A 27,184-nucleotide genomic window follows, 5' to 3' on the forward strand; every position below is an offset into this window, starting at 1 on the left:
GGGTCGGGAGCGGGAGGACGCGCGGGCGTCGGGCTGGCTGTAGTCCGAGGCCGCAGGCGCGGGGAGCGGCCCGAGTGGGTCGCGGGGGGCGTGGGAAGGCTGCCCGGGGCACCACAAGGCGAGGGGAAAGCGGGCAGTGCTTATGGGGAGCTCCGAGTAGCCGGGGCCAGGCCGGGTCAGCCGGGTGGGGGACGGTAGTAAGCGGACCGTGTGGGTCCCTTGACCGAGGGCAGACAGACAGGAGAGGGGAAAGCAGGGGTCGGAGGGCGATCCAGAGAGGGATTGGGAGGGGGCGTCGGGGCAAGGCCGAGGCAGGGGCAGCAGGTGCGGCGGGGCTGCAGCCACCGGGGCTAGACTCCCTGCGGGCCACGCAGCGATGCCCGAGGACCACGGGGCGCCTGCCTCTCCCGGGGCGGCGCGGAGCGCCCCGGACAGAGGGTCGTCGGCGCCCGCGCCCAGCCCGCAGCCCCAGATTCCGAACCCGGGGTCCCCGGTTCCCCGGCGGCGCGCCGTCCGCGCCAGCGTCCCGCAGAAGCTGGCCGAGGCGCTGAGCAGCCAGTACGGGCTGATCGTGTTCGTGGCGGGGCTGCTGCTCCTGCTGGCCTGGGCCGTGCACGCCTCGGGCGTGGGCAAGAGCGACCTGCTCTGCGTCCTGACGGCGCTCATGCTGTTGCAGCTGCTCTGGATGCTGTGGTACGTGGGCCGAAGCGCGGCACACCGCCGCCTCATCCGGCTCAAGGACACGCACGCCAGCGCGCGCTGGCTCCGCGGTGAGTCCCGAGGGGCCGGGCTGGGCGGGCGCGCGGGCCGCCGAGAGCGCCGGGCCGGCCTGCGCACCCACCCGCAGCTCCGTGCCCTCTAGGTCTCTCGGCTACATCCCTCCAGGCTCTCCCCTCCTGCCCTCGGTTCTCTCTCTTTCTTCCGTGACGGCAGGAGCCTCCGCTGTCCGGCTCCGGCCGCCGGTGTCGGAGCCGCGGGGACGCAGACCTGTCCACACCTGGCCTTGGCTCAGGGCCCTGCGGGGGTTGCGCCGACCTGCACGGAGGCCACATTCTCTGCCCCAGCACCCCGGGCCCTCTGAGATGTGGCCCCAGGTGGCCTCTTCCAAGTTACCCCCCTCCTTCTGTGCTCCAGTCTCAAAGGCTTTCCGTTCCTGTCAGTATTTTGTGTTTCGGTGACTTGGCATATTCTGTCCTAGCCCTGCTTTCCAAGACTGGGCTTGGCCCCTCCCCCCAATCTCTCCCCCATCCTCCTGGAGGATGGTGTTTTTGGCCAGGGTAGACACTGTTCTACTTGTTGATGCTTCTGTCCCCTCTACCAAGGGGATCTATGATGATGGCGCCTTAGGGCCTGGCTCAGAGTAGGTGCTCAGAACTTGCGGCTGAGACGAGTGAAGCGATGAATGAGCAAGGGAATGTTCGGGTGCGGTGGGGAGGCAGTCACACCTGCTAGGCCCTCACAACACAGTGATTGAGAAACAGTGTCCGGACAGGAGCCCACCTGACCCCCTACCCACCCCCTCAAGGAGCTTTCACCCTTGAGAGGGAGATGGCCGCGGTGCAGGTCAAGGGGAGGGGGCCGCGGGCGTCTGCACAGAAGGCCACTGTCTGGGAAACCTCCATGGGGGAGGCCGGGTACAGACACGTCACGCACCTGCCTGAATGCTCTTGTTTGGATCTGAATTTAAAATCTCGCTTTCAGAGCGTGGCTTTCAGGTTCGTGGCATGACCTTGAGCAAGCTCCTTAGCCTGCCCACCCGCTAGTTTCAGCGCGCGTGGACCGGGAATCACGCTTGGTAGGGCCCCTGGCGGCCGCCGGGTACAGGGGGTGCCCAGCAGGCCGCTGTCCTCCTTCCCACCCACCTTCCCGCCGATGTCTGCCCCCACGCCACCGGTGCCCCCCGCTCCCTCCCAGGGGCCATCCCGGCTCTCTGTGGAGAGCTCTCTTGGTCCTTGTCCGTGTCTGCCTTGTGTTATGGCTTGTTGGATGGGAGCCTTGTCACCCGGGTGGTATCTTAGATTTCTTAGGCTCAGGGCCTGTGTCTGGTTCATCTCAACTTTGGAAATCACTGGACACAACTCCAGGATGGCCCAGAGTTCTGTTCTGAAAAGGCTGTCTTAGGGAGGCTCATGTGAGTGGCGGACATCCCGTCCCATATCAAACACACGGAAAGGAAATGTTATTTTGAGGATAGTGACTTACATGGGCTGAAGAAATGTTACAAACACGGGCTTTTGACCGAAGCTTTCCGGAGTGGAAGGGCCTTTTCTCTGTCCCTCCCTCCCTTGCTGCGTCCTCCCTCCTCCTGTTCCTCTTCCCTTTTTCCCTTCTTCCTCCCTCCTCAGCCATTCCTTCCTCTCTCTGTCAGCCTTCCCCGGCCTAACCCCCGCTTCCTTCCTCTCTCCCGTGTTTCCTCACTCTCGCCCTCCTTCCTGTGAGGCCCCAAGCACAGGCGGGGGGGTACGTGGGTGAGTGGGCGGCCATTCCTGAGGGCTGGAAGCCGGGGGAGGAGCAGAGTGAGGATGCAGTGTCCAGGTTGCCATCTGCGATGTCTGCTAGACACCGAGCAGTGGTAGAATACATGCGGCAACAGAGAGAGGGCACATAGTAGGCGTTCGCTAAATGGCGGCTGTTTAAGACACCCAGGAGGTTGCCCCATAAGAACATATCCATTCACGTGAGACATGTGGATGATGGAAATGGTGCTGGTCGTGGAAGGCGTGACTTGATGTCTCAGCTCTGTCACCATCACCTTTCTGAGTCCCAGTTTCTTCATCAGTAAAATAAGAATCTCAGGGAGGGGCTGGGAGATGTCGTGTGAACACGGTTTGCAAAGCACTGTCCATCCCTCTAAATAAGCTGTGGCTCATCAAAGAAGCAAGGGGCCACTTATCCCCAAAGAATGCCAGGACGCCGCGGTGCTAAGGGAAGTGCCTCCACCCTGGCCGAGAGACCGAGGTTTTCCCGGGGATCCTGGCTGGAAAGACCAGTTTCACCCAACTGTGCCCTGGCTCCAGCGACAGTCTCAGAAGTCTGCGGCTCTGGGGGAGCCGCCCTGTGGGATCCTGGGCACTGCGGTGTTTGGAGAAAATGTTTCGGTCTTGGTGGGGGTTGTGAGGCTTTGCTTTGAGCAGGAACTATTCTGTTCCACCCACTGGGTGTGAGAAAGCGAAGACTTCTGTTGGCTGGACGCAAAGAGTCAGGAGGCTTTGGCCGGAAATAAATCGTAAAGATTGACTCAAGGGTCTTAGAGTTTGCAAACTTAGAACACAGGTAGGCGAAAATCCAGAGGTGTTCCAAAGGAGGAAGAAAGGGCCAGAGCTCTCAAAGTGAAAGTTGTATCCTTGAGGATAATCATCCCTGCACGGGGTGCCCGTGAATTGGCACAGGACGGCTGTCAGATGTCAGCAGGCGGGGGGTGGGGGGGTGGGTGCCAGGCGGTTTGGAGAACAGGTGGCGGGAGGTCTGGACGCATCCTGAGTCCTTCATGGGGGGCTTTCTGAAGGTTAAATGTATGTCCTGACGTCGACACACACTGGGCACTGGCCAGGGAGTTCAGTTGGTTGGAGTGTCGTCCTCATAGGCCGGGGTTGTGGGTTCGATCCCCGGTCAGGGCACATACAGGACTCAGCCAGTGAACACATAGATAAGTAAAACGATGCCCGGCAGACTGGTGTACATCTAGAAATTAATGCAACACTGGAAAGTCCAAAAGTTTAAGTTCTCACGCTATGTAAGACAAGAAAAAGAATTGTTTCTTCATACCTCAACGTTCGTATTAATATTTTAGCAGCTTGACTAAAATGACTCCATTTTCTATTTGCCCTATCTTCACTCTTTCCACACTTCCTTTGGAACAGAAAAATGTTGACCCGTTTTTAGAAGTGTGGTAGGCACGCTGGGTTATGAGCCCAGCGCCTTTACTTGCTAAAGGAAGGAAAAACAGCAGCCGGGGCACCTCCTGCCAGCCCGGCGTTTGTGGCGAAAGACACCCAGTACAGAGCTGCTCTATCCCATTGATGGCCAGGCCCTGCTTCTCCCTGCTTCCAGCATCTCAAACGACGGCAGTGGTTAAAGGTCGCTTTTTCTTTTTACTCATTTCTGTCCTGTCTCAAACCCACAGAAGTGTTATGAGCACAAAGTTATGGGAATGACAACAATAAGAACAACAGCTACATTCAGTGTGTGTGTTTGGAACGCCGCTACATTAGAAGCGTTGGCCCGGTCCTATGTCACAGCCATTCTTTTTTGTGTGAGGTCAGCTATTCGCACAGTGCTTTCTTCTTCAAAGGAGGCACACCCGTGTCTGCGGCACAGTGCCCTCTGTTCAGCGTGCAGCCCCGGCGTGGGCTGCGCAGGGCACTCTGCTCACTGCCGCTTAGGGCCGGAAGCGAGGGGGCAGAGTGCACTGCTTCTGTTGGTCAGCCCGCGGTGGTGGCCTCGTGAGCTGTGGCGACAGGGGCGGAGGACCCAGTGTCCGCCCCGTGTGCGAGGAGGCGAAGGTCGCTGCAGAGATGTGTCTCGTACACGTGGGAAGAGGTGGCAGAGACAGGGTGGAGGCACGGGCGGCGGACAAAGGCTGCGGGACACAGAGATGCTCCAGTCCCCGCGCTCAGGGAACCGCAGCCTGGCAGTGCGGCCAGGACGCCCGGGAAACCGCCCTGCAGGCTTCAGCACGGATCCGGCAAGCTCCTGATCTCGGGCCTGGGCTCCCCTCCTCGGAGCTGTGCTCATCTCAATGGGACAGCTCTCTCTGCCCCGCCCCCGCCTCCAGACACCCTTTGTTTCTTGTTCTGTCCCTGCTCAGCCGCAGCGAGCCCCACATCAGTGCGTCCCCACAGCGACCAGTTCTCACAAAATAGCTTCATTGAGATCTAGTCCGTACAGACTCTCTGATTCACCCATTAAAAGTGCACAACTCAATGGCTTTTCGTTTGTTCACAGATCTGGGCAACCGTGACCACAGCCAATTTCAGAACATTCCCGTCATTTCAGAAAGGGGCCCGGCACCCCTTAGCCGGCCCCCCCGATGCTGCTGCTCCCCACCAGCCCCAGGCAACCACGGCTCCACGTTTGTTCCCTGGAGTTGCCTCGCCTGGGCATTTCCTGTAAATGGAGTCATATAATATGCCGTCTTTGTGACTAGCATCATGTTTTCAGGCTCCTGGCAGTTCTTGAGGAGGGTGTCGTCACCCCCATTTCCCAGACCGGGAAGCTGAAAGGGCTTCAGAAGGCGGGTTGAGCCCCTCTTGCTGGCAACATTCGGACAGAGTGAGAAAGGGGCAGATGGCGTGATATTAGCATGTGACAGAGAAGGCACAGTCCCCTACTTTCACCTTGCTCTGTCTTCTCTGCCGCACAGAAGGCTCTTGGAACTGGCAGAGAGCAGCAGAGAAGGGAGCCGAGCCTGCGGCCCAGAGATAACTTTTGTGGTGGCCAAGCGGAAACCTGGGTCTGGTGGGCTGACCAGGCACTGCTCCGGCCCTGCACGAAAGAGAGGGCAAGAGGGCAAGGGCAGCCTGCGCCGTGGCTCTGACCATGCCCCCTCCCCCACCAGGCAGGGCTTGGAAGACACTGGCTTCCTGTTCTGGGGTCCTCCCACTTCCTCTCTAGTCCAATGAGACAAGACCTTTAGAAATCATTTGCATCCTTCCTTTTGCTCCTCTTATCCCCTAGTACCCATCCCTTTACCAAGAGACATTTGAAAGGTTTTGCATCTCTGCTTTCCACCCAGCCGGACCCCAGTGTACTCTGTATCACAAGTCTTTATAGAGCATGTAAATTACACATTTCCAGTTTATCTTCATCCGTTGGGATTTAATGTCTCCTACCTTGTTTTCTCTTCCATTCCTTTTTTATCTATCTACTGGACTATCCATCCATCCACTTTCCTCCCTCCCTCATTCCTTCCTTCCTGCTCTCCCTCCATTACCTATCCGTCTATCTCTACAGTCTTTTGCCAAGTTGGGTGCTCACTCTCGTCCCCTCTCCTCTTCATCCTCCCTCACTATGAGGACTGGTTGTTTGGTTAAAGCCCTCTGTCAGGGGAGTTATGTGGGTGAGATCCTTCTCCAATGCTCAGAGGGTCCTTTGCTGGCCGTCCGTCGTCCACCTCGATCCTCTTCCTTGCTCTGCCGTTCTTCACGCACTTAGCGCTTGCTGACTCTGCTCTGGTAATTTATTTCTTCATTTTCTGTCTTCCCCACCGGAATGTGAAACTCGCTGAAGGCAGATACTTTCTTTTACGGACTTTTTTAATCCCCAGCGCTCGTGCCAGTGCTTGGACCATAGTTGGTCCTCGACAAATAGTTGTTGAACGAATTATATGTTGCAGCTCGTCAAATATCTTTCCATCTTCTGCCCCGACAAGTAGGTGGCACCTGGGCTGGAAATGGGTCCTTGAGCGGCAGTCCTTTCCTTGCTGGGGACTGGCCACTCCTCCCCCGGCTTCTGGTTTCCCAGGCTGCCAACCACAAGTCCGCCACCAGCCCATCCCTCCCTGCTTTGCGCACACCCTGATTGCTGCAATGTGATACCTGCATACATTTGTTTCCCCACCCGTCTTGTTGGTTTCCCTTTGAGGCCCTGGCCAATGCCTCCTGCACAAAGGGGAGCCCCCAAAATACAGATCTGATGTATCAACATGTGGATGAATGAGTCCATGGATGGTGGGTGGATGAAGGAAGAAAGGACTTCAAGAGTATGAGAGGGCACCTGATGTATTCATCGCAACTCTTGAAATGTCATTAACAGAGATGTGGTCTCGGGGTGGGCTCCTGGACCAACAGCATCAGCCCCACCTGGCAACTTGTTAGAGACGCAAATTTGGGAGCCTCACCCCACGCTGGGGGTGGAGCCCAGCTCTCTCTGTTCTAATAAGCCCTGTGGCTGATTCTGCTGTGTGATCCAGTTTGAGAGCTGCTGCTGTGGACCGATCTCGTTCTATAGATGGGAAAACTGAGGGTGGGAGCAGGGAAGTGACTTGTCTGAGCTCCCTGGACTGGTGCCCAGGTCCCCGTAGCGCCATCCTGTCACCCTGCCACCGCAAGCACCTGCTCACATCTTGCTCTGTCTCTTTGCCATCAGCGGAAACCAGGCATTTGTTCAGCTATTTCAAAGCGCTGGGATTGAATCTCCACTCTTACAAAGTTTCTGCTTTCGCTGGGGGTTTTCCAGGACTAAAAAAAAAGTGACTTAGAGCTGTTTCTATAAGGCTTTGGGCAAAGGCCAGGAGCCAGGCGATCGCATTACCGCGCAGCAGCGGCTTCTCGCGCTGGGCTGTAACGTTATAGCTCGTGCAACGGCCCCGCCTTCGCTCTCTCGCGCCAGGAAGCACGTCACTCCCGGACCAGTTTCCTCCGGTTCGTGGGAAAGAACGCGTGAATGGTGGCCAGTGCTGGCCCAGAAGAGGGATTAGGAACTTCGACGTATCAAGTCTCCATTCTTGCTTATTTTTTTGTTTGTTACAAGTTTCTAGTTAATGTATTTTGTACATTCCTTTCTAGCCTTTTTCTTAGGTGCATATTTTTGGTTTGTGTTTACTTTTTGGCTAAAACCATGTGGATAGACCATCAAAGAAAGTCTCCTTTCCTCATGTCATGCATTATAGCCCTTCTCCACAACACTGAGATAGAGCCCTAAACTATGTTTAAAAAATAAACTTTCAGTTTTAGAACCTTTTTAGATTTACAGAAGAGTTGCGAAGATAGCATCGTGAGTTCCCGCATACCTATAAACCCTTTGTGTTTATTCTTTAGAGGACAGGATTTTAGGATTAGAGAACTGAGATTTTTTTTTGCAGATCAGTGACTCTTACTTTGATCTTTTTTTTGAGGGGCAGGGGAGGAGTGTCTGGAGGCCCTGTGTTGAATCAGCCCGTCTGCTGAGTTTGTACCATTTCTCAGACCCTGGGACATGCATGGGGTAGGCGCAGTGACAAACGGGACACAATGCAGCCTCCGAGCTTCCACTTAATAGACGAAGAGTAGAATTTATGATATGTATTATTTTTAATTATGGGATATGCATAACAAAATTATACAAATATATACATAACAAAATATATACATACAAATATATACATAACAAAATATACATAACAAAATTTACCAACTGAGTCATTTTTAAGTGTACGTTCAGAAGGGTTAGGCATGCTCACGTTGTGCAATTAATCTCCAGAACTCCTCCATCTTGCCAAACCCTGTACCCCCTGAACATCAGCTCCTCCTCCCTCCTTGCCCCGGCCCCTGGCGACCACCATTCTACTTCCTGCCTCTGTGAATTTAACTACTCTAAGGAGCCTCATATCAGTGGACTCACACGGCAGCTGTGGTTGTGCCTGGCTTATTTCACAAGGCATAATGTCCTCGAGGGTCGTCCATGGTGTTGCCTGTGTCAGAATGTCCTTCCTCCTTAAGGATGGACCTACCATACGGATGGGCCATGTTTGGTCTATCCATTCATCTGTTGCCGGGCACTTGGCTTGTTCCCACCTTTTGGCTGTTGTGAATAATGCCGCATGCATACGACTGTAGAAACGTCCCTTGGTATCTTTGCTTTCAGTCCTTTTAGGGATACACCCAGATGTGGAATTGCTGGATCACCTAGCAATGCCATTTTTACATGTTTTCCACAGTGTCGGTGCCATTTTATATTCACTTCAAAAGTGCACAAGGGTTCCAATGTCTCCACATCGTTGCCAATGTCGTCAGTCTCTCCCCACCTCCCCGCAGCAGCCGCCCTGGGTGTGAGCGGGTTTTCATTTCCGGTTCCCTGCTGATTAGTGATGTTGAGCCTCTTTTCATGTGTTAACTGGCCACTTGTTTTCTTTGGAGAAACATCTACTCAAGTCCTTTGCTCATTTTTTAATTGGGTTGTATTTTGAACTGTATTTTAAAAATAGATTCTGGATACTAATGCTTTATTAGATATGATTTATAAATATTTCATGGCATCCTCTGATGTACAAATTTTTTTCATTTTGATATAGTTCAATTGATCTATTTTTATTTTGGTTGCCTGTGCTTTTGGTGTCATAATCAATAAATGATTGCCAAGCCCACCATGGTAAAGATTTCCCCCCATGCTTTCTCCTAAGAGTTTTATAGCTTTAGGTTTTGCATTGAAGTCTTTGATTCCTTTTGAGTTAATTTTTGTGCATAGTGAAAGGTAAGGGACCCGCTTTGTTCTTCTGCAAGTGGAGATCCAGTTTCCCCAAAACCAGTTGTTGAAATGACTGTCCTTCCTCCATCAAATGGTCTTGTCACCCTCGTGGAAAATCATTTGACCACATATGTGAGGAGTTAAAAATAATTTATTTTGAAATGAGATCAGTGAACAGTAATACTTATATGTTTATTTCTACCCCCCTCCCATTTAGGAAGTATCACACTATTTGCCTTCATCACCGTCATCCTGGGATGCCTTAAAATTGGGTACTTCGTTGGATTTTCCGAGTGTCTCTCAGCCACTGAAGGGGTGTTCCCCGTCACACACGCGGTGCACACGCTGCTGCAGGTAGACCACGCGCTGTTTGCTTGCGTTGCCTGGTGCCCGGGGACCCCAGGCGGGATTGGCGGGGCAGCGCAGGGAGCCTCGGCCCACTCCGGGGCTCCGCCCTTGGGAAGCGGCCCTTTGCCAATGGCCCCTTGGCTGACTTCGTGGAAATCCCGTGAGGCAGAACTTGGACTGATGAAGAGTCAGAAACTCTACCAGGCCAGACTCCACCAGGAGAGGCTGGGGGCAATTTTAACCTTAGAGTTTCATTGAGCTGTACGATAATTCAGAGCCACACAAGTGAGCCGTTGAAAGCGCACCACCTCGTGGTTCGGTATGTTCCTGGGGTTGTGCGGGCAACACCGCACTCTACTTTTGAACAGTTTCATAGCCCCCGAAAGAAACCCTGTGCTGTCACAGTCACGCCTCTGGGTCATCGAAACCCTTTTATTTTGTTTGCTTCCCTGTGGATTAAAAGCTTTTAGAAATGTGTGAGGTTCTTCCTCCGCCTTGGTCAACTTGGTGTGGCTAAGAAGTACAGGTTTGACGTGTGCCGTTTAAACGTGCAGCTTAGAATCAGGAGAACCTCGCGCTGGAGCCGGGCTCCGACAGGCTCCAGCGCGCCTCCCTCCCGAGCAGAAATCCCTGGGAGCGGCTGTCAGTGGCGAGGTCCCTGTGACTCAGATAATAGAAGCTGTAATTAGTATTTCTGTAGAACTTCCGGGTTTGCAAAGTGCCTCTCCTCTGTCGCTTCCTGCTGCGCTTCCACATGTCCCCAAGACCAGGTGTTGGCTCGTCCTGCTCGTTTCCAAGGAAGGGGCTGGGGGCACAGAGGACCAGTGACTTGCCCAAAGTCACGGCCGAGTCACGGGGATGATGCTCCTCCTCCACACCAGCTACCCTGCGAGACGCTGAGCTCGGCCCAGGGACGCTGCCATTGCTCACAAGATTTCTTGACTCCCTTCTTCCTTCCTTCCTTCCCTCCCTCCTTCCTTACCTCTTCCCTCCCTCCCTCCCTCCCTCTTCCCCGCCCCGCCTTATAAAAGCAGCCGTTAAGTTGCTAACTTAGAGTTTATTAATAATTACAAATTTACTTAACAGTTTCCCTGTTGTTTCTGAGTGTCAGATGTTTTAGGAATCCTGCCCTGAACATGTTTTCTTAAGCAAGATAGTAAGTCTGAGGCAAAACAATGCAGAAGAGAGAGTACGCAGAAGCGCGTTTTTTTCTTTCGTGCTGTCTGATTATCTTTTTATAGCACTTCACTGCAAGATGAAGATTACAAAGACAAATTTATAAAGTGCCCACCCGTTTGTGGCACAAAACAGGCGCTCGGTATGTGCTTGTTTCTAAAACCAGGCCCAGGCCATTCCGGGGGCTCACCCAGCGCCGGGCCCGTGGGCACCAATGAGCCGCTGACAGCGGACAGCGCCCACGGAAAACGCACCCGCTGCGGCGGCTGCTCCGAGCAGTTGTCACGTCCGTCTTACTCATTGCTCACAGCACCCTCCTAGGGAGGTTCTGTCGTCACCCCCGTTTCGCAGGTGGGGAGGCAGGTGCAGAAAGGCTCCCGGACTTGCCAAGGCCAGGGGTTCGTGCACAGGCCCAGCTGCCCCGCTCAGCCCGTCCCCTGTGCTCTGCCAGGGGCCGCGGGGCCAGGGGGCTGGGCAGCAGATGGACTGGAGTGAAATGACCGGCCCGGCCGAGTCTGCCCTGCATTTGCAGTCTCAGCCTTCAGTGTCTGGTCGCCGGCAGGGGACGGGGGCAGGTTAACAGGGGCGATGACAGGCAGGCTGCCGGTCCCCAGACATCCCGACGGCGAATGGCCCTGCCAGCCGAGATGAGCGCAGCGACTTGCCATTCTTGGGGTGGGAGGCCGCGGATGTCCCCAGCATCCACCACGCCTTTTCCCTAAGTTTCACCGCTTTGGGAGTGTGCAGATACAATGGCGGTTTCCCCCTGATGTGTCTTTCTCTTCTTCCTTTATTTCCGTCCAGGTGTATTTTCTTTGGGGCCACGCAAAGGATATCATCCAGTCTTTCAAAACACTGGAAAGGTAAGGACCGCGGCTCCTTGCATTACGTGCTGAATTTGGCGTTCCTTTGGAATGAACAAAACTCGTCAGTGCCTTCTTGCTTGGGTTGCAAATACGAGACCAGCGCTCACCTGCATCCCGACAAGCGGAGCCTCCACGCGTGGCCGGGGAGGAGGCCCTTCCTGAGGACGGCCCCGGAAGGAGGGTGACGTGGGCTTGAGTTCCGACTCCACTCCTTAGACACTTCCCCCTCACGACCCTCGGGTGTCCTCGTCTGTAAAATGGAGACGCGAGCACAGCTGCCTCTCAGGACTGGGGGAGGTAGCTGGTGTAGCGCCGGCGCCTGGCACGGACCGGGAAGTGCCCGTTAGGGTCGGGTCTGTTAGCCTCCCTGTCCTCTGTTCTCTCGAGGGAGAGTCCACCAGAGGATGGGGCGGATAAAGCAAGGTATTCGTGTCATGTAAGGAAGCCTGTGGGCACACACCCAGGTGGATCCAGGGAACGGCATTTGCTTTGCAGGGAGACCCCTCCTCACGGACAGGGTCAGTAAGGGACAGGACACTCCCCAGCCCCGCAGGCTGAAAAAGTTGATGTATGTGTGACCGCTGGATAGAGCTACTTTAATAGACTGTTGAAAGAGAAGTAACTTACAGCCACCTCATTAAGCACAGAGCGTCAGCTTCCACAGGCTGCCAGGCACTTACTGAGCCCCTACGGTGCGCAGGGCCTGCTGCCAGCCCCGCTGGGGTGCGCAGCGATAACGGCGGGGACACCGCAGCGGAGCCCCCAGAGCCCACACTGACTGGCAGCCTGTGTTGTCCCCTGTGCAGCCCCATGCGGTGGCCGGGGCAGCGATCTTTAACCCCAGCCTTCGCACAAGAGGCCACGCCTCCTGCTGGGGGCAGAGCAAGGGAGGGAGAGGCAGGGCGAGGGGCAGAAGTGGGAGGGGAATGGACAAATGAGGTCACATGGACCAATTAGGGACCAATGAGGTCCAGGCGCCAAGGACCCAGAGAAGATGGCTTTAGTGGTCCCTTCAAGCAGGACAAAGACTCCCTCACCCATCCTCACATTTAATCTCCTTGAGGTTCTGTGAAGGTAACTATGGTAACTACAGGTGAGGCAGAAGGTTCCCGCAGGTGAGGGGACTTCCCCCTGGTCAGCGTCCCAGTCCCAGGTCGCCCTGTCTCTTCTGCTGGGAGGGAGGACAGCGCGTGTGTCCCCAGCTGTCCCTTCCGTCGGCAGGCTGGGCCCTGCTCACAGCCTGAGACCACTTGGTATTCTTGTTCCATGCCATGGGTTTAACTTTATCTGCTCCACAGTCATTCTTCAAAAATTGTACTTTCCCCCCCCCCAATAAAACGTGGAAGGATAGAGTAGCCTTTAAACTCTCCCTGTGCCACTGTTACGGACGGAGTGTGTGTGTCCCTCAAATGCGTGTGTCGAAGCCCTAAACCCCAGTGCGCAGCGCCTGGAGGTGGGGCTCGTGGGAGGGAATTAGGTTCAGATGAGGCCGCAGGAGGGGAGCCCCTACGAAGGAACTAGTGTCGTTATAAGGAGGGGAGGGGACACCAAAGCTCGCTCTCCGTCCATGTGCATCCCGAGGACAGGCCTTGCCAGGACATGGGGAGAAGGCGGCCAGCGGCAAATGAGGAATAGAGCCCTCACAGGGAACGAACCCTGCCCGCACCTTGATCCTGGACTTCCAGCCTCTAGAACTGTGAGAAAGAAACTCCTGTTGTTTTGTTATAGCAGCGGGAGCTGCCTAAAACAGCCACTACCAGAGATTATTAATCAGTTCCATTTCAGTCTTTTTTTTCCATGAAGAGATACATTTTGTTCCTCTCTCCTTTTTACAACCCTGGCCCTGCTCCCCTTGCTCTGCTTCTTTGTTTCATGCTGCTGTTAACCTCCCCCGCCCCAGTCTCTACACCATGATCTTTATTGATTGCATAGCAGCGGCTGCCATAGTTCATCTAACCAATATCCGGCTGTGCTGGGCAGCTCGGTCGGAATAGTATCACAGATAGGGAGCTCCAGCAATCATCTCACAGTTCTGGAGGCTGGAAGTCCAAGATCAAGGTGCCAACAGGGCTGGTTTCTGGTGAGAACTCTCTTCTTGGCTGGCAGACGGCCGCCTTCTCGCTGTGTCTTCACACAGCTTTTCCTGTGGGCAGGGAGCGAGAAGGAGGGGGCGGGTCACTGGTGGCTCTTCTTCTTCGAAGGACACCGGTCCTATTGAATTAGGGCCCCATCCTTATGACCCCATTTAACTGTAATGACCTCCTTAGAGGCCTCATCTCCAAATACAGTCCCATGAGGGCTTCACCATGTGAATTTTGAGGGGACACCATCCATACCACCTATTGCCGCTCAAGTAATCTTTCTGAATGTTTGGTCATTATTATAAATAGGAACAGGATGAACATCTTCAATCAGAAATATTTCTGAACGTCTCAGATTGTTTGCTTGAGTTAAATCCCTGGAGGTAGAATTGTTGGGGAGTAGGGTGAGGTGTTTTCCACAAATGCGTGCTGAGCCCCTGTCTGTCCCCAGGAACTTCTGGCTGGACAGAGTGAGCTGCCGCACTTACCAAGCCGTTTCTTTTACGTGTGTTACGTATGAGGTCCTCTCTCGCCATAGCCCTGTCGGTCACCGACAATAGGTTTGAGCATGATCCCATGTAACAGACGAGGAAACTGAGGCTCAGAAAGCGAAAGAGAAGTCCCAGGTCAGGCAGCCCGCCTGTGCCTGGCTGGGTGGGACCTGAATGTTGGCTGCCACTTCCATGGCATCCCGGAGACTTTAGTGGCAGCTGGTTTGCTGCGTGAAGCCTTTCTCTTCGTTTTAGTCATTTACTTAAGCACGGCCTCAGGACATTTGGGACCGATCCCCTCCAAGCAGAACGGGGTCTTTGTATTTTCTTTCTAGACCTGCGCTGACCCGTACAGCAGCCGCCAGCTGCCAGCCAGCCGCACGTGGCGACGGAGCGCTTGAATTGCAGCTAGTTCAAACCGGATGTGCTGGGACCGTAAACCACACACCCAATTCAGAGACTAGAATGGCACACAGAATGTAAAATACCCCGATCAGATTTTTTTTTGGTATTAATTATGTGTCGACATCATAGCATCTTAGATATATTATGTTTAACAAAAATGTTATTAAAATTATTTTCACTTGTTCCTTTTTACTGTTTATTAAAACGTGGCTACTAGAAAATGGAAGGGTACACATACGTGTTGTGCACGATGTGTTTTGGGACCGTGCTGCGCTGGGCCATGTGCCTGGGCACTGACCGCCAGGGGCTTCCGTCTGAGGGGACCCTGAGGGGCAGGACACAGTCCTGCCTGGCCTTGCTCGTTGAGTGACTGGAAACAGTCTATGCCTGTCTCTGGGCCTGGTTCCTAAACCGGACAGTGCGCGGTCTGAACCAGGGACGCATACGGCTTGATGCGCCCCTTTTTGCTTCAAGGGCCGAGTGTGAAACATTTTTGAGTTCCTTACCACCTTTCGGGTTAGGTTTAGACTTTCCTGGAGACAGCGGAAGATTTGGCAATCCCCCGTGTGCATGGAGACAAAGAGCCAGAGCTGAGAGGGAGTTGTGCCTCCAGACGGGGCCTGTCCCCTCAGTTTGCCACAGCCTCCGCCACTCCCTGATGCCGCCTGACACCGGCTTTCTCCATTGACATTTCCGGTCAATCCCCGAAGGCTCAGGAACTTGCCCGCCCGGGTTTACCGCTTCCTTCTAGTCTTTGAGACAGTATCCCACTACCCCATACTCTTAGTACATTTAGGGACTCTGTCCTGATCCAAGAACTGCTCATACGAGTTGGAGTTTTTTTTCTTTTCCCAAGGGTGAGGCTTAATGGAACAGTAATTGTGAAAGTGGAGCTGAAAACATAAACTGAGATCAGAAATGGCTCCTCGAAGCCTTCTCTTTGTTGTGGTCTGGGGTGATTGGCTCCAAGCATGAGAAAGCAGCCTGCCATGAGGAAATGCCGTCCTCCCTGAGTTGGGAGGACAATTTCCAGATCAAACCAATAGGAGGCTGCCAGCTCGCAGGGAGCCCGTGGGCAGAACAGTCTGCGGCTCCGGGTGGCCTCCTGATCACCTCCTTGGGCTCAGTGGGTCGGGACTTGGAGAGCCGCCATTCGGACCAGGAAAGAGGAGAAGAAAGGGGAGCTGTGTGCATTGTAAGTAAAAGAAAGCCTGCGGGCCTGAGGCAAACAGCATTGTCTGCATTTGGGACAGACTGTGCAACGTCTCCCCGCACTCCCGGGAAGGCTGGCCACCATCTATAGCAACTTGGCAAGTGAGGGGCCAACAGGTGGGCGAACACCTGGCTTGGACCCCCCACCCCGGGGAGGCTGCTTCCTTCCCCAGTGATGCCTGGGCATCACGCAGCTGGCAAAGGAAGCAGGGTTTTGCCTGCAGGGGAGTCGGCTGGGGTTAAAACTCAGAGGAGAGACAAGGTCAGGGTTGAGGACCCGTTTGCACCATTTTCCTGCAGGCTGATCTTGGACCAGCATGTTTTCGGTTAGACAGGGAGGAGGCGTGTTTCCCCTGGGCCTCTGCTCTCCAGCTAAGGAGCTATCAGTTACCCATCAGTTTCAAGGAATGTCCCTCCAATCAGGCTTATTTGCTGCACTTGCTACATGCAAGGCCCCCGTTGTTAACTACTCTGGAAGCTACCAATGTGTGTATCCTTAAGCCGGCAGGCACGGGGGGACTTCGGAGGTTTTGAAGCATGAGGTGACCCCCTTGGAGCTGTATTCCCGACACACCTCTCCTCTGTTCCCCAGAGTCCAGCGGCCACCTTCCACGTCACCGCTTTACTTCTTCCTTAGGAGGCCACAGGGCATAGAGACAAAGGCAGGACTCTGGGGTCAGACTCAGACAGCCCTGCCGCTTACTAACTCTTCAAACGCCATCACTACTCACTCTATTTGTGACCGTGGCCTCATTGCTGAACCTACTGGAGACTCCAGAAGCTCAACAATAGGCGTTTTATGTTTTCACTCTGCCCTCCTTGGCGGTTTAGGGTTTCATCCCATGCTGGTTGCTTCATAGTCACATTCAAGCTGTCAACACTCCAGCCTTCATGCCTACATCCAAGGCTGGAAAAAAAGGAAGAACGACAGTAGAAAAGCCAATAGAAAAGACAGTAGAAAAGCCAAGGCTGGCTTTTCTTTTTCTTATCCCATTCATTACAAAAGCAAAAGCTTTTCAGTACCTCACATCCCGCTGGCCACAGTGGCCATGCCTAGCTGCAAGGGATGCCAAACAGCAAGTCTCTGGCTTGATCCAGTGTCTTTCAAGGTAAATGGCAAGACAGAGGGGATGATGACAATTGTTGGATTGGCCAACCAACAGTAAGGGCGTACCCAACTCTCCAGATTTCCAGTGGAGCCCTTTCCTCATTCCTTCACTGATCTCTCCTCTTCCCTTCTAGACGAAGAGGTTTGGGGTATGGTACGGTTGGTCGTGTACTCTAAACAAATTTCCATCCTTGTGTTCCTAATTTCGAGATCCAGTTTCTTTTTGTCCCACGGACAGTGAATTGAATACTGGCATGCTCAAGACTAAGGCAGAATGCCAAGGCTGTGGTTTTGACAGTTCCTGTGGAACTGTTCCTCCCAGGCCGAGGACCCACCCAGAGAACTGAACTGCCAGGTGAAACCAGAGCCATGGCTGAGAAGGAGGCCTTTGTGTGTGTGCAATGTCTCCATCTCACCTCATGGGGCTTGGAGCTTCCCAGGGTTGCTCAAGAACTGAGACCTTGTGTTTTTCAGGTTTGGAGTCATCCACTCGGTGTTCACCAACCTGCTTCTGTGGGCCAACAGCGTCCTGAATGAGTCCAAGCACCAACTGAACGAGCACAAGGAACGGCTCATCACCCTGGGCTTCGGGAACATAACGATAGGTGAGGGGTGGGAGGTGCCCCGCCGCCATGTCGGAACATCCTGGAAACCTGCAGGGACCAGAGCAGTCAGAGGAGGCCCAGGTTCCAAGGAACCGCAGAGGCCACCTGGCTCAGCATGGACCAGACAATCCTCTGTTGTTGAAAATCTTTGAAAACCTCCTGAGCCTTCCCCCTGGTTCCATAAGTAGAGTGTGCCGGACATAATTAAAGGTTTCTTCAGTGACTCAGGGGCTTGTCAGACCCAAGGGTTATCATCAGGATCGCCATTTACATGGTCCAGGTTAGCACGGAAACAAATGTCTTTGTTTACAACTGTGCAAGATTGACGGTTCTTTCTGGCTGTGTTTAATTAAGCCCATATTACCAGCTCTTTCCACTAAAAGTATAGCTTTTAAAAATCCTTAGACATCTAATGGTAGGTTTTGTTTAATTGGTTTTAGCTCATTTGAAGTTTTCCTTTAAGTCTACTCTGTTTATAATGTTGGCCCGTCCTTACGGCTCCTTGTTCCTATGTGAGCGACTTTAGCACTCATCTTCCCATTTTCTTCCAAAGGCCTTTGGCCTTTGTGCCCTAGCCCTTCTCCTTGGGGACACGGGGGTTGGGGGAAGTGTTGGGTAGAGGACAGCACAACGCCCTGGGAACTGGATGTCTCGGGTTTGTGTGTTCTTCCCACACTGGCTGTGTGGCCTTCGGAAGCCACTCAACCTCTCTGAACCTGCCTTGCCCCATTTGTAAAGCGAGGGCACCTGCACCGCGCACTGCCAAAGAGCCCTCCCAGCCGCGCTGCGCTGCGCGTCTCCACTAGCCGGGGGGTGCGCTGGCGACGCTCGGGCCCCTGCTCATCCCCTCACCGCCCGCCGCCAGCAGCCCCTCTCGGGAGCATCCTGCTCTCTTTGGGCTCCGTTGCCTCACTGGTGTGAAGAACAGAACCAGCAATGACAACGATCACAAAAACCAGCTTTTGTTAAGCATTTGCTAAGTGCCCGGCACCGTTCTGGTCCCTGGACGTTGCTCCTTAATTCTTGTCCCCACACTCCGAGGCAGGCAGTGGGGACCTCGTGATGTGAACAAAGCCATTCAGTCGCAGAGAGGCTGATGATCACACAGCGTGTAAATGATCAAGCCAGAGTTTGAACCCTAGCAATCTGGCTCTAGACACCTCCGTGAAAGAGGGGATTCGAGTAGTTTTTTAGAAAGGACTCTGTCAGCTCTAACGCTCTGTTAATCCGAACCTTTCCTCCTGGTTTCTTCCCTTTCTTTTGCATTGTACTGTATTGGTTACGGGGAAGTGTAGTGTTCTGCGAAAGCAAGGGGAGTGACTGCTACCACAGAGCTTCTCCATCGGAGTTTATAAGTAATATGTGCACGTCATAAACCACAACAATGATAAGGTGCATAGAAATAAATCCACAATGATACCTACCTAGAAATTCGGTTAAATGCAGTTATCATTTGGCTATTTCTTTGTAGTGTGCTATTTATTTATTTATTTATAGTTGAGATTGCACTGCATATATTTAATCTTTATTTGACTACAACCTATGGTAAGAAACAAACTTTACATCACAAACCAAATGCTCCGCACTTGTATGTACATACACAGATATTATGAAGTAATAATCAATATATCAGAGACACTCTCACATTTCTAACATATTTAATTCCATTCATTCTGTCTTATTCTGTTCCATTACAATTCTATTCTGTTAAAAAGCTTGTTTCTACTTTCTAAGTGGACTTTTCAACTGAATACTGGGTTACGATATGCATTAAAAATATTGGATATAGAATTTGTTCTTACTTTTTTCCCACTGTTTTTATAACATGATTATTTTCTTGTATCATTGAAACACTACTTAACTATCTCCTACTCCATTTTATGGAGGTACCAAAATCCACTTAATTTCTAAATTGTAGCACATTGAGGAATCTCTCTCTCTTGCACACACATACACACGTGTTACCAACTCACACAATATTAAGTGTTAACTATATCTCAGTAAAGCCGGGGAAAATGTACACACAAAAGTGCCTTTTACTGAAAAAATAGAAAAGAAAAATGAGCTGCCGCTTTTCCTCCCAGAGGTAACCATTGTTAACATTTTCATTTATGTCTTCCCAGATTTTTCTATGTCTGTCTGTCTGTCTCTCCATCATCTATAGATCTATAATTTACTAAAAGTCCCTTTGGCAAGCTGCTTTAGTTCAACAATAGCTTGGTAATGTTTTCGTATGTTGATAAGTAAATTTCCGCCTACCCTACCCTTTATAATAGCGGCATGACGTCATACTCCAATGTATGGATAAAATGTGATTCATGTAATTAATTCTCTTTGGGGGATATTCATGGCTGTCAATTGAGCCATGATATCAAATATGATAATAGCCATGAAATAAAGCTTTTAATTTGATGGGAAAAGCCAAGCGTGGACCCACCGTGAAAATGTGTCTTTGTGCTTTTCCATGTCCCCGTGGCCGCCTCCTTCCCCAGAGCTGGACGACCACTCGCCTCCGTGTAACTGCAGCCCTGCGACGCTCTGCTCGGCCCTCTCCCACGGCATCTACTACCTCTACCCTTTCAACATCGAGTACCAGATCCTGGCTTCCACGATGCTCTACGTCCTGTGGAAAAACATCGGCCGCAGAGTCGACGGCCGTCAGCACCCGAAGATACAGTTCAGGTTTCGCGGGGTGACGGCGGGCTCGGCCCTGGGCCTGGCCGCGCTGGCCGCCACGATAGCGGTGGTGGTGGTGTACCTCATTCAGATCGGGCGCTCCAAGACCAAGAGCGAGTCGGCGCTCATCATGTTCTACCTGTACGCCACCACCTTGCTGATGCTCATGGGGGCCGCGGGCCTGGCCGGGATCTGGATCTACAGGCTCGATGAGCAGTCGCTAGATGAGTCCAAAAACCCGGCGCGCAAACTGGACGCGGACCTCCTGGTGGCCACTGCCTCCGGCTCCTGGCTGCTCTCCTGGGGCTCCATCTTGGCCATCGTCTGTGCCAAGGCCCGCCCCGCGTACACCTGGTACAACCTGCCCTACTCCATCCTGGTCATTGTCGAGAAATACATCCAGAACCTTTTCATCATCGAGTCCACTCACCGAGAGCCCGGGAAGCTCTCCGATGACATCAGGACCCTGCGGGTGGTCACCGTCTGCAATGGCAGTGACACATCCCTGGCTTCTTCCGGCCTCAAGAGCAGAGCTGCAGTCGGGGATGATGTGGCTTCCCAGGACGGCCAGATGCCACCTGCCGTCAATGGAAATATGTGCCTGAGAGAAGGCAGTGGCAAAGGGGATGCAGGGCTGAGCTGGGAAGGGGCCCGGGGCCCGGTCAGGCACCCCCATTTCTTGCAGGGCAACGCCAAGAGGAGCGTCCTGAGGAATATTGCAGCCTTTTTGTTCCTCTGCAATATTTCGGTAATCCGCATCAAGTTATTTATTTATTTTTTTACAAATCAGCAAACTTACTTCTTTTGCCCTTTTCCAGTAAGGAATGGAGGCAGGTTGTAGTCAAAATAATTTGGTGTAAGGTTAACAAATGGAGGCTGGAATGTCAGTCTATAGTCTACAGGCTCACTTCCTGAGTATCTGCCATGCGCCAGGAGCTGGCGGGGGAGCTAAAGATTAGAGGTGAGAAGCGACAACCTCTTTCCTCAAAACAGTCACTGTATGGTGGGGTAGGGAGACAAGGAAAAAACATAATACGGTAAGTGTGGCGAGTGCTGGGGCAAGGTATGTGCGAGGTGTAATAGGAGCAGGAATCCAGGGAGGGACTTGAATGAGTAGGGGGTGCTTGAGGTGAGGCCGTTTTAATTAGAGGTGCTTCTTGCTGCAAATTATAGAAAGCTTGACCAGCAGTATCCTTAGGCTGACAGACAAGAATTCTGGAGGTTGGCTCCTGGGGTTGGCCTGGTCATCTGGGATCCAGGCACTGTTCGCCTTTCCACTCAACCCTGCTTGGTATGGTGCTTTTTGCCACATGGCCATAAGATGGCTGCAGCAGCACCAGACATCACGTCTGGTCTCAAGACAGAAAGAAGGAGGAAATAACTGGTGCCAGGCAGTGTCTTTCCCTTGGCCACTCTGAGCTGCAAGGGAGCCTGGGGAACTGGATGGTGTGCTTTCCAGCCTCTATGATGAAAGGTAGCAAGGTGACGAAGAGGTACGGTCAGTCACTTGGTATTGTCTGTTTTAGCCGCAAGGAGTGGTTGGAAGGTTTCCAGGTAGTTAAGGCAGAGAGCTTTTGGGGCAGAGAGCACAGAATGTGCAAAGCCACAGAGACCAAAGAAAGCGTGGCCCATCAGAGGAGCACCAAAGAGTTCAGCATGAACTCATACTCGTTCAGCAGACCAGCAGGGTGAGAGGTAGGATGGGGGTCCAGTCAGATGGGTCGGCTTGAGCAGAGCTTCGCAGGCCCGGCCGAGTCCGGTCTGCATGCTGAGGGCCCTTTCGTTTTGTGCTCTGGGGTGATCCGCTTAGCAGGACGGGGAGAGGTAAGACCAAAGGCGGGAGCCCGGGCCAGAGGCCTCCGCCGCTGCCCAGATAGAAGATAATGAGAACTCGAAACAGGGCAGAGGCGGCAGGGATGGAGAGAAGAGAGAGGGGCCCAAAGCATCGTGCGCGGTCGGGATTTGTTCTAGAGAACGTGGAGGGGTGGCAGGGCTTGAGATAAGGAGGGGAAGCTGCCGCTGGCGCCCACAGGCGGCCGCGGCGATGGGCTGCCGGGCTCGTGGGGAGGCCCAGTCCGCGGAGCCTGCTCTCCTGATGGTCAGCGCTCCGCAGCCAGGGGGGAAGCAGACCGTCGCCGCCATCCTCCTCTACCCTTTTCTGATCCTGCAAAACTGAAGTGCTGTCTCCAACAACTCTGTTCCCCCCACCCCAGCCACTGTCCTTCTGCCTCTGAGTTCGGCGACTCCCTGTAGCTCACGTCAGTGGGATCCCACAGGACTTGTCTCTGTGACTGGCTCACCTGCTGAGGGTCATGCCCGGCAGCGTCACCCACGTCGGAGAGCGTGAAGGGAGGGAGATGTTGAGAATGACGCCCCGGTTCTGACTTGGCTTCCTGGGTAGCTGGTGATGCCGATGATGGAGCCTGGGGACTCTGAGGGGGCAGCAAGCTCAGGAGGGGCTCCGAGCAGAAGGAAGCCTGAGAGTTTAGTCCTGGACGCGTTCAGTCGTGTGACATCCAATGGGCGTTGCCAACAGGCAGCTGTTTTGGTTTTCTGCTGCTGAGTTAGATAATCCCAAAGGTAGGAACAAACAGTAACCATTTCATCGTGTCTTGTGACCTCGTGGCTTGGAAATCCTGGCAGGGCTTGGCTGGGAAATGCTCCTGTTCCTCCCGGTAGCCACTGAAGCTGGCGGGACATCTGCGTGAGAGGTCCAAGATCTGGTGCCTCGGGTGGGGGTGGCCGAAAGACTGGGCTCAGCCGGGACTCCAGGCTATGGCATCTGCATGTAGACTCTCCAGCGTGGCGGTCTCAGGGCAGGTAGACTTCTTGTGCGGCGGTCCACGTCCCCAGGGCCAACCCTCTAAGAGGCGCGAGTGCCAGTCGCTCCAGGCTGGGTGTGGGAATCGCCCCGCATCAGCTCTGCCATATTGGACGGGTCAGGCGGTGACAGGGCGCGCCACATTCGAGGGGAGGATGGAGCTCCGTTTCCCACTGGGGTCAGTAGCAAGAACTACAGCCCGCGTGACAGCACAGGGAGAGATCTGGTTCCAGGAATGAGGTCCAGTGGCCTCTCCTTCCTTTCTTCTCGTCGTCCCTCTGCTTGTCCCTCCCTGCCTTCCTCCCTCCGAGTGCCTGGTGACGGCCAGGCACAGACGTGGCTGGTTGTGTGGGACATCACCGAGGCCTCTGGTCTTCCTCCTGTACGGCTTCCAAACCAGATGGCAAGACCGGCGATAAACAATCACACAGGGAAAGACCTTTAGGGACACATACGCTGCAGAGAATAAGGAAGGAGGGTGAGCGAGACAGCGCCTGGGCGGCCATTGCAGTCAGACGGTCTGGCCTGGCCAGATGGCTCTCTCAGGTGGTGGCATGAGAGCCGGGAGCTGGCCGGCAGGGGACAGCTGGTCACGAGTGTCCCAGGCAGGGGGAACAGCCAGTGCAAAGCCTCGGTGGGAGTGAGCCTGTCTCACCTGAGGAAGAGGAAGATGGGCCACATGACTGGGGCTGGGTAGGTGGGGGACCAGTCGGGGGGCCGGGCTGGGGGGTCAGTAAGGAAGGGATCTGCTAACAGAGGGTTTTGCAGTCCCACGTAGGGGCAGATGTTGAGTATGCTGTGACGACTTTGGGGGTTTCATCAGGGAAAAGACACCATCTTATTTACATTAAAACTCACTTGGCCGCGGGGTGGCAAGTGGATTGTCGGGCAAGCGTGGGAGCAGGGAGACCCGTCAGGCAGCCGCTGCAGCCGTGCGCATGAGGGAGGAGCGTGGCGGCCTGGGCGGGCGGGCGGGCGGGCGCGGAGAGGGGCGGGGACTGCGGGTGGCGTTCTGGAGACGCGGTCGTCAGGACTCACTGATGGACTGGGTGGCAGGGAGGTGGCCATGAGAGTCACAGGGAAAACGAGGTGATGCCTGGAGTTTTGGCCGAGCAACCGGGAGGAAGACGCGATGGGGGGGCGCGATGGGGGGCGCGATGGGGGAAGGGGGCAGGAATGCTGCATTTGAGATGGATTTAGACACCCGAGTAGCCAGTGGGATCCACGAGCCTGGGGTGTTGGAGGGTGGGCCAGGCTGGGGACGTAGAGTGGGACGTTATGGTCTGTACACCGGCATATTGTGTGTAATAACTGGGGGCTTTGTGGACAGAGAAGAGGACCCAGGAAGGAGCCCGGGGACCAGCCAACATTAAGAGGCTGAGCCAAGGAGACAGGGAAGAGCCAGTGGGGTGGCAGGAGGACCCTACACGTCACAGAACTCGGGTAACACAATGGGACAAAGATATGAAGGAGCAGGAGTTCCAGAGGGAGATGCTAACGAAAGCCACGTGTATCAGTTACCTAGTGCCGCATAAGAAATTACCCCCCGCACTTGACAACTTGAAATCATGCACGTTTCTTATTTCACTGTTTCTCTGGGTCGGGAATCCGGTCCCGGCGGGGTGCCTCTGCTCAGAGCGTCTCCCTGGCCGCAAATGGCCGGTCGGGGTCGCCATCCTTTCAAGGCTTGACTCTTGGGTGGGGAGGGTGTCTGTTTCCAAACCCGCTGTTGAGTCTGTTGGCAGGACTCAGTTCCTTGCTGGCCGCTGCCCTGAGACCTCCCTCAGTTCCGACCCTGTGGCCTCTCCACAGGGCGGCTCACAACGTGGGCTTCTACTCTTGCAAGAGGCAACGAGTAAGGTGGATTCTAGGGTCCTTTGCAACCTAATCTCAGAGGTGACATCCATTGCTTTTGTCATATTCTGTTTGCTGGAACTGAGTCACCAGGTTCGGCCTAACTCGAGGGGACGGGGCTCCATGAGGATGTGACTCCCGGGAGGTGGGGGTCACAGGGGTCCCCTGGGAGTCTGCCTGCCGCAGCGTGGCGGGGAGAGGGCCACAGACGTGTGCAGTGCGAAAGAGAAGCTGACCGGGGGGCCTGACAGTTTGGGGGAAGGTGGAGGAACAGGGACAGGGAGACTGAGAAGGGGGGACCAGTGTGTAGATTCCATGAGCAACAAAAATAATAGGTTCTTGCTTTAGGTTTTGCAAATTAGTTGCCATTTTATTGTCCTCCAAGCCCTGAGACAGGCGTTAGTGTTCCCATCTTACAGATGAGGAAACTGAGGCTTGAACTCAGGTCTGGCTCCAAAGCATGGGCTCCGCCCCCTGACCAGGGGAATGGGGGCGGGGTCTGGGCTGCCTCTCTAGGCCAAGGACAAGCCAGAGAGGAGACCACAGAGCTCATAGCTCAGGCCTGCGTGGCGGGGCTCTCCAAGCACCAACGCTGGCTCGGCAAGGCAGGAGTGGCAGACAGGCGACCTCTCCTGTCGGCCAACACCGGGGGCCCTGGGAGCACAGAGGGAGTTCCTGCCCAGACTGGTTAGATCAAGGAGGGCTTCCTGGGAGGGGTGGTACCTCGGGACTTGAGGGAAGGTAGGGTTTGGCAGGGGGAAGCCAGGGAGTCCCTGTTAGAGGAAGAGGCAGGAGCGAAGCCCTGAAGACTCGGGAAAGAAAGGCACGTTTGGGGACTGTGCAAAAGCAGGTGCGGAGGCTGCCTGCTCTCACTGTGACAGGTGCGACTCCGTCTCCCTGTCCTGGTGGGCACCTGGGATTGGCTGGGGCCTCCCAGGCGGCAGCACAGACGACCCCCCTTCTCTTGCAGCTTTGGATCCCGCCAGCCTTCGGCTGCCGCCCCGAGTACGACAACGGGCTGGAGGAAATTGTCTTTGGCTTTGAACCCTGGATCATTGTGGTCAACCTCGCCATGCCCTTTTCCATTTTCTACCGCATGCACGCAGCTGCCTCCCTCTTTGAGGTCTATTGTAAGATATAGTCTGCATCTGGGGGGAGCGAGCTAACAAGCGCCCCGGGGCACGGGGGGGGGGGGGAGGAATGGCCAGGCTGGGCAAATACTGCCTTACAAAGCAGCGGCTCTGCCTTTTGTCTGCGGGGCTCGGGTTTCCTGCGCCTGGACCCATCCTCCGCCCGCCCCGCGGGGAAGCAGGTAAACAAGTTAGGTCAAAGTCAGCGGGCGGCTGAAAGCTCTCCCAGCTCGTGAGTTCTAACTGAACCCAAATTATTTTATCTCACAAAGGTGGGCCTCTGTTTTTGAAGAGTGTGATCCCAGTTTGGGAAAAGTTTTTATGCAGTTTGTTTCTCATAAAAAGCCTTTTCTGTTTATGATCGTTCGTGTTACTGCATTCCAGCTTTTACGGACCCTCGGTGTGGGCTGACTGCCCATAGGTTTTACCCCTCCTGGCGCTGGTGAACGTGGACACGGTCACATTTAGCGTATATAGTACTTTCTGAACATGTTTCATTTTTGAACGAAGTTATTTTTGTCATTCATATGGAAATTTGTGCATAGATCAATATAAGGACATATTTCTCACCTGAAATTTTGGCACATTTTTATTTGTGATCATTTTGAAGTTTTAAAAAATATATATTTTACTCTTTTTCTCTCTCTCTCTCACTGTAAGTACATACAGGCTTTTTATAGAAAACTTGGACATTCCAGAAGAGTAGAGAGAACAGACTCACCCAGGATGCCATTAGTAAATCGATCATCACACTTTGGTATCTTGGTGTTTCTTTTAGCTCCATGGCTGCAGACGATTATCTTCATTGTTGTCATAGCCACGCTTGCCAGGGATGATGAGACATCGTTGATTTTGTGTGCATTTTGCCCCACTTAACAATCTGGCAGAGCCTTTCTCCCATGCTGTTACAGGTTCTTTGTAAATATCGTTTTAATACTGTTGTATAGTCTACCAAGTGAATGTGTCATAATTAACTCGGTTTCCTATTGTTGGTTTTAGAGCACCTATAACTTTTCGCTTTTGTGAGTGACCTATAAAAATCAACCATATTTGTAGGGCATTTTCTATACTTAGAATTGCTTCTGTAAGACATATACTTAACCAGAATTCCCATGCCTAAGGTTATAAATATTTTAAAGCGTCGTAAGAATATTGACATCTGGGAGGCCTTTGTGTATGTTTTTCTATAATTACTATAACATCATAATAAAGTTAGTTTACTTACTATAAACTCTAATATCTTTTCATA

The 27,184-nt window shown here is 53.6% G+C and overlaps 1 protein-coding gene across 1 annotated transcript; it reads left to right on the top strand.

Moving 5' to 3' along the window:
• The first annotated feature begins 376 nt into the window (after window positions 1-376).
• OTOP1 (otopetrin 1) lies at window positions 377-25,946 on the top strand. Its single transcript, XM_054582233.1, has 6 exons — window positions 377-770; window positions 9,380-9,516; window positions 11,491-11,549; window positions 17,324-17,454; window positions 19,947-20,878; window positions 25,776-25,946. The coding sequence occupies exons 1-6, from the start codon at window positions 377-379 to the stop codon at window positions 25,944-25,946; spliced, it is 1,824 nt and encodes a 607-aa protein (XP_054438208.1).
• The last annotated feature ends 1,238 nt before the right edge of the window (window positions 25,947-27,184 follow it).

Source organism: Pteronotus mesoamericanus, unplaced genomic scaffold (assembly GCF_021234165.1).
Source record: "Pteronotus mesoamericanus isolate MK-2021 breed Mesoamerican mustached bat unplaced genomic scaffold, CSHL_Meso_final contig_68, whole genome shotgun sequence".
Classification (NCBI taxonomy): domain Eukaryota; kingdom Metazoa; phylum Chordata; class Mammalia; order Chiroptera; family Mormoopidae; genus Pteronotus; species Pteronotus mesoamericanus.